Below are 11,254 nucleotides of genomic sequence, written 5' to 3' on the forward strand. Positions count from 1 at the left end.
TTCTGGTGCTTGAGCACCCATTGATCCCGACACGAACTCTGTATAGTCGGACACAAAATATTGTAAAACGGATATAAAGGACTATTGAGCACCCATAAACAAAAAAGTTTGATGGGTGCTTTGGTTTTGAAGCAGAATGTTCGAATCTTAGTTTAGGCTGACTGCCACTTTTTTAACATTGTATTCATCTTTTTTTCTTTCTTTTCATTGTTGACCTTTTGCTGATCATTTTTATTACGTAGTTTATTTGTTTTAATTTTTCTATTTCTTGTATATAATTCATTTTTTCTTTCTTTTCAATGTTGAACTTCTGCTGATCATTTTTTTCACTTTTATTTGTTTTACTTTTTCTCTTTCTTGTATGTAGTGCATTAGGACAAAATCTGCAGCTTCCTGACAACTTTAAAGCTTAAGATATTTGTAAGGGTAAGCAATGATATTGTTATTATTTATTGTTTAAAATATAAAAAGCCGTCAATTCTTAGTGACTAAAAGTCTTTTTTCTTTTTAGTAATAATACTAACCATCGTTTTCAATGACTCGTGGCTAGTGTTTTCACGTCCAAATAGTTGTGCATTTATATTGAAAAGGTGAGCACCCACTGCCTTAAAATACTGGGTCCCTCACTGGATGTCGGTAGGTGTTTAACTTTAACTTATATATTGTTATTCTTCCCACTAATATGTGCCAGATGGTACCAATAAATACAACTTGGTGTTATATAAATATTGTTCCATTATTAAAAAAAAAAAAAAAAAAAAAAAAAACAAATCATCAATCTTTGCTTACCCTTGGCAAAAGAAAAGGTAAAAGGTAGGGGTATCTCAAACTCAAACGATTGGGTATTTTTGGGCTTTCATTAATTCTATGGCTCTGAACTTGGGCCTGGCAAAAATTTTAATTGAACTCTTTGTTGATTGTGTGGCTTTTTCTGTTGTTGAGTACTGGGCTTTCATTAGTTAGGGCTCTGAACTTGTACGAGTCAAATAGGAAAAACTTTTTGGAAAAAATACTGCGGGCCAATAGTGGGCTCGCTGCTTCCTATAGGAACAAATTATTATTGGGTCATTTGCACTCTTTCCCTATTTTGTGCTGGTCTTTAATTTTTGTCCTTCAAATGGACTGGTCTTTAATATTTGTCCTTCAAAATCAAACTTAGGCCTAGAGGGGATAAGTTACGCAAAGATAATATCCGCAAGTTATGTCAAGCGTCCTTAAAGAACTTATGCCCGCTAGGCGTAAGTTCGATATTGAAGTGGAAAAAGTAAAGACTAGCGCATTTGAAGAACAAAAATTTAAGACCAGTTCATTTGAAGGGAAAACCGTGCAATTTACATCCACAATCTTAAGTTGGGGCAGCCTAAAGGATGTAGTGGAGTCAGATTCAGCTTTGTCTGAATCCAGCTTTTTTCTTTGTCAATTGCATGCAGGTTGAATAAGGGAAAAATTCACAAATAGCGACTTTAACACTATCATGAAGTTTCACTTGTAAGAGTTGAAATTACTGGGTTGAAAAGTGGCTAACATCTGCTTTTACATGGTAGAATAATCATCTAAAAGTGTGGTGAAATTATAGAACCCCTATTTTTTTAATTAATGTCTTTAGTTTGAATCATGAAAATAGAATTCCTTATGGTATGGAGCATTTTGCTCTCGATATATGCTTCCATTATGCAAATCCGAATTTTCGTTGTGTCAGTGAATTTCAAATACTGAAAATCTAAAACAAAACAAAAAAAAAATTGCTGTTATAATTTTAAGGGAAAAGGGTAAAAAATACCCCTCTACTTTGGAAAAAGGGCTAAAAATATCCTCCAAACTTATTTTGGGTCAAAAATACCCCTCTCATCCTTAAAGTTTTCAAATGTACCCCATAAACTTGTGAAATTATCCCCCAAAATTATTTTTTAAACCCGCTCCATCATTTAAACCCTACCCAACTAAATAATAACTCATAAGATCTCCTTATTCCCCCAATTCCCTCAAAATTCAAACCTACATATTGGGGGAATAAGGGGTCTTATAGGTTATTATTTAGTTGGGTCCGGTTTAAATGATGGAGCAGGTTTAAAAAAATGGACAAAGATGTTAGGAATACTCTTTTAAGCTATTGGTTAATTAAAAAAATGGAAAAAGATGCAAATATACCCCTCAACTTTGTGATTTGGAGCAGATATACCTCTCATTACAAAAGTGGCATATATATACCCCTGCCGTTACAAAATGGTGCAAATATACCCCTGCCATTACAAAATGGTGCAAATATACCTCTGCTGTTACAAAATAGTGCAAATATATCCTATTCGTTGACGGGGCTTTTAAAAAAAGATCATTTAGGTTATTTTTTAATTTAAAAAAATGCCACGTGACTTTAAAAAAAAAGTCTATCCATTTTTTTTGAGTAGACAGACTTTTCTAAAGCCACATAGTAATTTTTTTTCTAATGCTCGGGTCTTGTTCGTTTAAAAAAATGGGTAGCCTTATTTTTTTTAAAGTCACGGAGATATTTTTTTTGAAAACCCTCTCAGCGAAAAAGATATATTTGCACCATTTTGTAACGGCAGGGGTATATATATACCACTTTTGTAATGAAAGATATATCTGCTCTAAATTGCAAAGTTGAGGGGTATATTTGCACCTTGCCGTTAAAAAAATTAATGATATTTTAAGGGTGGTATACGAGAATCAGAACATTTCGTAAAGAAATTGTTGTTTAATGGGTGATTGTAGCTGTGACCACAACTCTGCCAGGACTAAAATGAGAAGGGGCTTTTCTAAATTTCGAAAAGCAAAAAAGGAATTAAGGGACAGCCTAAGACAATGAAATTAAAATATGAAAAAGTTTTCTTCAGCTTTTACAAAAGTAATTTAGCATACTAAGACCTCATAATTCCATAAAATGAGAATCTTTTTTCGATCCCCAGAAAAATTTTCACCGGTCCATATGGTACACAAAAAAGTAAGAAAAAGGCACAAAAGGAAAGTAGGGGGCCAAGAACCAGCTAATTTTACCACTTTCTTATAGTCTCATTCCTCGTGAGAATTTATACCTTTAATTTGCCTTTTGCTCTGCCCAACTCCTCCACTTTTTCTTTGTGCTCCTTACTGTTTCTTTTAGTTCTTTTATTATTTATAATTATAATGTTATGGTCAGTTTGTGCACATATTGACTAATTATACGGGTATCTGTTAGCTTCCACCAACAAAGGTATGAGGTAACTCTGTATACCAATGTTTGGACATATATGAAGAAATTTGAACTTTGGAATAATGGTTTTCAACTCACTACATTAACTCCTAGGTGTGACCTAGAACACATTACATTTTTTTTTTTTTTTTTACTTTTATTAACCCCACCAATGAAAAAAGCCCAATGATCATATATTGTCTGGTTGGAATTATACTTGTAGTAATTTTTCTACAATCTAGTTAGATTTGTTGTAAATGATGCTAATTTTGTGGAGTACACCTTACATTTCACAAGTTATTAGGTTTACCCCCTTACATCTCACAAGCTATAAGTTAAGAGTTTTTTCCACAGAATTCGGCTTAAGTAAGTGGTTACACTAAAAACGTGTTGTTAATTGACCTAAAAAGATGGCCGATAATGAGTATAAAAGCTTTTTATAACATTACATTACATTGTCCATGCATAAAACTCAAATTAGTTAGATTTGGTCATGTTAAGAAAATAATTCGCCTTGATACAAGTGATCAGTTATAATATAAATATATTTACGTGTTATGTGCAACTGAATTTACGGGGGGAAAAAAATGTGCAACTGAATTTAGAATGAAATATATTAGATTGAGCAAACTCCAATAGACTAAAAAGAACTATTTTTGCTGCCTAATATATTCCTTGTTTTTCTATATATTAGACCTCCAAACTCACAACAGAAGGAATGATCCTTTCATAACCAAGATATGATTATAAACAACCAAACTTTCTAATTTGCTTGCATCTTCTTGTCAAACTACAAAAGTGGAACCAGCAAAAGATCTAAAATAAGAAGGTTTGGAAGAAAATTAGAGCAATGAAAGTATATGAGGATGAAGAGCTCGAAAAAGCCACAGAAAACTTCTCACAATCAAAACTCATTGGCAAAGGAAGCCATGGATGTGTATACAAAGGTATCTTAAAAGATGGTAAGATCATAGCCATAAAGAAACAATCATTGGGACTTCAAAAAATTGAAGACAACTCCAAGCTCAAAAACGAAGTAAGTATTTTATCGTCTCTGCCAGAAAACTCTTTCATCGTTAACTTTCTTGGAACGAGTCATCATGATGACGACTTAGCCAAGAATGAAAATTTTCTGATCATGGAGTACTTGCCAAATGGTACCCTCTATCAAATGCTTCATGCACAAAACAATATCCTTCCTAACTGGCCTAAACGTGCCCAAATAGCCATTCAAGTAGCTAAAGCAATCCAATTTCTTCATCAAGCTAAGCCTTCATCAGTTGTTCATAGAGATATAAAGTCTGCCAATATTTTGTTTGATTCAAATTGGAATGCTAAGTTGGCTGATCTTGGACTTGCCCTAAGGATGAAAAATGATAGCGAAAATCACGACGACGACTCACCGAGTCATCGTGCCAACTCGGTGACTCGACCGGCTGGCACGATCGGATACTTGGATCCTGCTTACACCAAACCAAGCAAGTTAAGCACGAAAAATGACGTGTTTAGTTTTGGGGTACTACTCTTTGAGATTATGTCTTCAAGAAAAGTGATCGATGTTTCGAAATCACCCGTTTCTATAGTTGATTGGGCAACCAAATTGATCAAAGAAAGACGTGCTTTGGAAATTTGTGACAAAAGAATGCATGTACCTTGGTACATGGAGGCCACGATAAAGAACATGTTGAGCATAGCCACACGTTGTGTCTCCGAAAAGAAAATAGCAAGACCATCAATTGAAGAAGTAGTGATGGAAATGGAGAATGTGATAATAGAGCCAATTAAGTATCCTTTATGGAATATATTACGAGGCCTTACACTTTTGAAAAAGAAAAGAAAAAGATGCAAGAAAAATTGCAGTATTATTACTACAAATGTTACCAAGACATGTGCACAACATGAAGGGAAGGTAGAAATTGATATGTCATCAAGAAGGAAGTTGTTAATTAGGGAAATATTGGCAGATAGAGTCACGGAGTAGATGAAGAGGCAAATCTAGAATATTGTACGTTAAATTCATTGCACGTTATATTCTTATTGAAATTTTACTAAGTTCGTGCAAATGTTTATGTTCCGTATGAATAATAAGGGGTTCAGTTAAATCAAGTAAACAAGGTTACATCCATCCACCTATTAGTAGATGAATGTTGATGAGGGTACAGAAGCAGAATAAGTCTAATTCATGAGTCCTAATTTCAGGGATTCAGTTTTGCTCTAAAGCGTCTCGAACTGAGTCAATGAGGGATGACTCGGTGAGTCGATTGCAACTCGGAGCAACCAATGATGAGGCTATCAAAGTGGGAGCTTTTTAGGGCATGCATTTCCAAACACAAAATTCCCAAAAGTAGGTAGAAGTGGGAATATATATAAAAAATATTGTAATTTATTAGTATTTAGTATGTTTTTCCCCTATAAATGCCGTGTCATTCTTTGGTGGTGTTACGCTTCTATCTATGTCTTTTATTGGGAAATACTTGTGAAATAATATAAAATTTCTCAAACATTTGCATTGGGAAAATGTTTTGACCAGAATGTTTGTAGTTTGATTTTGCAACTCACGTTTCTGAAACATTCTTATTTTTACCAATTCCCCTACTTCTTTTAAGATATTAACGTTTCATTTACATTCTAATTTGTTTTACTCAAGATTCTGTCACATAACATCATACAAGGGGCTCACTTAGAAATTTCTTTTACGTTTATATTGATTTTTGAAAAGTTTTGACTAGACAAATTTTCTTCCTACTTCAATATGATACATCATGATCATGTAATGTCTTATTTTTCTTGTACATTTTTTGCTCGTGTCAATGTCTTGTCATATCGTGCATTCATGTTGTCGAGACTGTGTTTATTGAACACGTTGGATGCTCTTTCTATTTATTTTGTTGTAAAAGATTTACTACTATTAGTTAGAGGGAGAATATCCTAATTCCTGTATTCCATTTCGCAAAAGTCTGTCTAAAAAGGTAACCAGTTTATTCTCTGGCATGTATTATATTATTGTATTGGAAGATTTGTGTGATCTTTGTAATCGTAAACTAAATGATCCGTATGTGGAAAGGATAAAGGAATATCACTTTGATGAATAAAGTAGTACAAATTTTTCTGGGGTTAAACAAACATGTTACCCTTATCTCACTTTAATAATAAAATAAACTACAATATTTTTTTTCTTATAAAGGAATAGAATATTGTCAAATGATACCCTTCATCTAGTCCTCAACATCCATATAGCAGCCAAGCTGACAATGAATTGGAATGGAGTAACGTTGAATTAGATTAGACAACGTTAGAATTCATGGTTTAATTCATTTTTCGAGAGAACATTTCTTATAGTAACATTTTCGAGCGATAAGATTATTGACAACCGGATAAAAATAGTGTCGAATTATTAGATTGAAATGCAAGAAAGAGTCAGATAATTGGAATCAACTAGTCGATCGTTTGGGTTATCCAACCTCCACCCGTGGCAACTTAACAGCACCCAAAAACAGCTTTTAATCCATATGTTGAAATTTTTCTTTATCGGAATTGGAAAGAATGCAAAATGTAAGTACTTTTGCTGTCTCAGCTTCCTTTTCTAGCCTTCAACTTCTTTTACTTGCATAGCTCTAATGATCGCTTCAGTTCCTGTCCACTTTTGACATTACACTCAAGCTAATATCATCAGGCTCTTTGCATTGCAAGTCCAGCAGAACTTTGAATACAAAGATAACCACATAGAAGTGTTCGCATGATTCATATTGCTTTGATAACAAATTCTTTTCTCCTTTACTACAAAAGCTACTATTCTTGAATTGCCAAGTATTTCAATCTCCAATTAGAGTTGAGCATTTATGTAGAACTAACATGTATCCCCAAGCTATAGAGCCCGTTTGGATTAGCCGGAAAAAAAGTAACTTTTAAGCATAAATGCTTAAAGTGCTTTTTAAGTGCCGAAAATTATTTTATAAATAAACAATTACGTAATAGTATTGAAATTAACAGAAAATATAAAAAATAAAGGATAAAGTTGTTGATCAAACCAAAATGACTTTTAAATCAAAAAAAGAAAATTGGAATTGAGCAATTTCTTGATTTTAACTTATTTTAAACACTTTTTAACTTAATTTAAACTGTTTTCTATTTTTACCAAACATCAAATAAGTTAAAAATGACTTATAAGCTGGTTTAACCAACTTATAAGCCAATCCAAACGGGCTCATAAAAAGCATACCTGAAAAAGCTAGAAGAGCAGAAATGAGCTAGAGCCCATTCGGATTAGCTGGGAAATAAAAAGGACTTATAGACACAAGTGCTTAAAGTACTTTTTAATATAAACAGTTATGTGTTTGGATAAAAATACTTAAAAAATTCTTAGAAAGGTAGTACTTAAATTAATAAAAATTATAAAGAATAAAAAGACAAAATTATTGATCAAACCAAAATAGCTTTCAAGCCAAACAAATAAATTGAGGTTGAACAACTTCTAACACTTTTTAACTTAATTTAAAATATTTTTTATTTCACCAAACACTCAAATAAGTTAAAAATAGCTTATAATCAACATTATTATCTGGAATTATTGAGTTTAATCAACATTTTCCTAAGAAAACAGAACACGCCCCACATTATTATGAGTTTATTGTCATTCTCCTGCTTTCTTCTTTACTCTAGGCCTTTAAAACAACCACAGAAAAGAAAATGTTCCAGAAAATAATATTTTTCTTTTGAAATGTGAACTTTTTAGCAGATAAAGGTAAGAAGATTATAAACTAGAGGGCAGTTTCAAGCAGTATTAGATGATCATCCCTGATGAGAAAACAAAATTGGAGGGACATAACAATAAGTCACTTGTTTGAAATCTCAAACTCAAAACTCTAGCGCAAGTACAGATAAATATCAAAAAGATAGCCTCAGGGATCTCTAGCTCCATAGTCCTAAGCTCCATCCCCAACTTCTATCTAATGAGATTTCACGTACTCTTGGACGATGTGGAGACCCTCGGTCTCTTCCCCGTAATCCTGCACATCAGAAATTCATTAGGATAAAAAAACAAGTTTGGCAACTTATCAGATACTACTATTTACATAACGCCAAAGCATTCATGATTTGAAAACAGGAACAGGATGTACCTTCACGACAACACAGCCGCAACCAACAACCTTCCTGGCTTTCCCTTCAGAATCAATCTTACACAACTGTAAGCAAAGAAAAATCAATTAGTCACCGAGTGATCAGATTTTAATTCAAGGCATACACTTCAACAAAAATGTGTACTTCAAAGCTAAGTCAACAAATTAAACATTCGGAATCCTCCAATTCAACACGATTACCAGTACAGAAAAGCATTTAAACACAATGGAAATAATCCAAGATTAAAAGGTAATCCAGGTGTAAAACAAAGCAACGACTGCAGCCTGTGCATACTGGAGATTATTTATCACAATTCCATAAAACCTTCCACTCTCCATAAAGCAAGGAATATCTAGTAAAAACACAAATTCCAATTTCATGTTCACATCAGAAAGCAGCTACTCAGAGGCAGTAAAGACTGAGAAACATTAAATTGGAGACATAGCTTAGAAACATGAATTACTTACACCAGCCCATTCACCAAGAGTTTTAGCATTGGGGACAGTAATCAAACTGACATTGTGATCAGCACAAAGTGCTTTCACAAGTTTGACATAATCAGGTTGGTCACAGTCCTCAGCTAGGACACAAAGCTGTGCAGCATGCTTCTCAATGACCTTAGCACCTTCATGGAGTCCACGAGCAAGACCTCCATGAGCTTTAGACTTCCTGAGAACCAGCTGCAAAGCAGTCATGATATCCATGGGCTCTCCAAGTGCTGCTGGAGCAGGAGTCTCCGCAACAGGAACAGCAACAGCAGCATCCTCTCTACATGTATACAACAAATATCAGCTAAACTCACCTTACATTTAAGTTTCAAGATAGGCACACATCAAAGACCAGATTGACAAAAGACTATGCCACATGAATAACAAATACGACCAGCATATAATGTTGATATCATAACAGGATGTTGTAACAAGTTTCCTTCTAACGAAAGATATGAACATCAGAGCAAATGATAAACTTACTCTAAAGTTGCAATTCCTAATACAAGCCAAATCCATCTATCTTTTTATTATAGACTTTGTCTACATCCAAATCTCATAAACAATGTCCATAAGTGGTCAACCAATTAGATAAAGCATCCGCAGGAGTATTAAGGTTTTGAAATTATAAAAATAACTAGCATGCATATAAAAAGGCTAACAGAGATGCAATAGGCAGCTGACACACAAAATTTAAAACGTAGACTCAAATGATGGATATGCAAGCATGATAACTTATGTCCGGTTAGGAACTTTTGCTTGCATTGTATTATTTGGTCTACATACCGGAACTAATAACATACGAGATTATGCAGGATTATACACAAAAGATCTAGGTTAGTTGTATTTCAATATGCTTCAAGCAATTAACTTATCAAATGCCAAGTCATGGATAGTTCTACTAGTTGGTTTCCTTAAAAGCCATTGAAATTACTACACATTAGTTTGATTGCAGAGATTATTCCGGTTCTTGTTTCATGAAATATGCAGATACAAAACAGATAAGCAGATTTAACTTGCAAAGACTATTCTTTTTTGTGGACAAGCAATTCATCAAACCATTCAAAATTTATCACAAGTCTAGATCCACTAGAAACCAAAAAGATAACAACTTGAACACTGTAAAGATTTAACCAAACTGAATTTTAACAAGAGATGTTACTTACCCAGACATTTTTGTTTGTTGGTAAATGTAAAAACCCACAAAAACCTAGCAACCTGTTGTAAGTCGAACACGAAACTCAGTCAGGTAAATAGAATCAATAACAGACTCCATAAACCCTCATACTAAATATATCGTGTCAACTCATCCAATCTTTAATCACCCCAGAAAAATAAAATGATTTCACAATAATGTAAAAAGATCCATTCAACTCCCCTAATACTAAATAAAATACCAATATAACCGTATAACTTAAAAATTCCCAAAACTTATGGTTAACAGTTTAGTTTAGGAAAAAGGGTTTCTGACCTTAAAGAGTTTAAAGACGAGGCAAATTCTGCTTTGAGGCTGCAAAGAGGGCGTTAGGGAATAACAAAATGCAAAGGTTACCTATATATATAAGAGGATTAAAATTGCAACCCTAATTTAGCATTCCTATTTACCTCCTTTGGGCTATAAGTTGGGCCCAAACAATACAATCCAAGGCCGATAAAGAAACTTGAAAAGCCCCACCTATTAAATAGATTTGTTTTTTGAATTTATTTGATTCAGTAGTTTAAAAATAAAAAATATTTGTTTGGTTCATTTTTAAATGAAAAATCAAATCAAATCGATAAAAATGTTTATACATATTTTATAAGTATTAAATAATTATAATTTGATATTTATATCGCTTGATGCTGTTGTAATGGCGGATTATTCATGCGATGGAAGCTCCTTATACACCCACAATTAACACAAATGTATGATCCAGACCATTCTTCATAAATTTATGACATCCATCAAATAAGTAGTGATCAAGCCTCATAGCATAATTTTAGGCACTCATCATATCTTATCATCATTTGATCAGTTGGATTTGTGCTAGAGTTGCTTGCCATTTGCTTGGTTAATTGCTAAAATACACATACTATAGAAGGGAAGCAAAAGACTTAGAATGAAGGCTGTTTGCAAGTATTGATGAGATTATCTAAGAGAAGTTCTTTTTTATCCTTTGATTGAAAAGTATTTTCATTCAAAAGCTTAAGCTATTAGAGAAATCATACTTTTATTTACTTAACTATATTCTCAACACACCTCCTTCCATGCAGGTCTGATTCATTTTCTCATATTTTAATTTCTCTGAGTGGATGGAGTTGGGTGAGTATTAAATAATTATTTACTGAACTTGAAAACAAAACGGTTTAGAGATACATTTGACCCCTTTATCGCTATTTATGAAAGTAATAGAAGGCAAAACATTCAAGAAATCTTGTGTTAGGACAAAACAAAATTAATATAGAGGAAAACCTGAAATTT

The 11,254-nt window shown here is 33.3% G+C and overlaps 2 protein-coding genes across 2 annotated transcripts; one reads left to right on the forward strand and one right to left on the reverse strand.

Moving 5' to 3' along the window:
* Window positions 1-3,785: 3,785 nt before the first annotated feature.
* LOC132064560 (serine/threonine-protein kinase-like protein At5g23170) lies at window positions 3,786-5,830 on the forward strand. Its single transcript, XM_059457578.1, has one exon. The coding sequence runs from the start codon at window positions 4,038-4,040 to the stop codon at window positions 5,166-5,168; it is 1,131 nt and encodes a 376-aa protein (XP_059313561.1). The 5' UTR covers window positions 3,786-4,037; the 3' UTR covers window positions 5,169-5,830.
* Window positions 5,831-7,876: 2,046 nt separating this feature from the next.
* Window positions 7,877-10,126, reverse strand: LOC132064561 (small ribosomal subunit protein eS12-like). The gene is made up of 4 exons (XM_059457579.1): window positions 9,960-10,126; window positions 8,773-9,073; window positions 8,305-8,370; window positions 7,877-8,193 (listed from the first exon to the last, which is right to left on the reverse strand). The coding sequence occupies exons 1-4, from the start codon at window positions 9,965-9,967 to the stop codon at window positions 8,134-8,136; spliced, it is 435 nt and encodes a 144-aa protein (XP_059313562.1). The 5' UTR covers window positions 9,968-10,126; the 3' UTR covers window positions 7,877-8,133.
* Between the last annotated feature and the right edge of the window lie 1,128 nt (window positions 10,127-11,254).

Source organism: Lycium ferocissimum, chromosome 7 (genome assembly GCF_029784015.1).
Source record: "Lycium ferocissimum isolate CSIRO_LF1 chromosome 7, AGI_CSIRO_Lferr_CH_V1, whole genome shotgun sequence".
Classification (NCBI taxonomy): domain Eukaryota; kingdom Viridiplantae; phylum Streptophyta; class Magnoliopsida; order Solanales; family Solanaceae; genus Lycium; species Lycium ferocissimum.

Excerpts from the sequence above, each read along its gene's own strand:
- LOC132064560 (XM_059457578.1), top strand. The coding sequence starts at position 4,038 with ATGAAAGTATATGAGGATGAAGAGCTCGAAAAAGCCACAGAAAACTTC.
- LOC132064561 (XM_059457579.1), bottom strand. Across the intron at positions 8,371-8,772 it reads CTCTTGGTGAATGGGCTGGT|TTGTGTAAGATTGATTCTGA; the intron begins GTAAGTAATTCA and ends CTTTGCTTACAG. Across the intron at positions 8,194-8,304 it reads GCGGCTGTGTTGTCGTGAAG|GATTACGGGGAAGAGACCGA; the intron begins GTACATCCTGTT and ends TCTGATGTGCAG.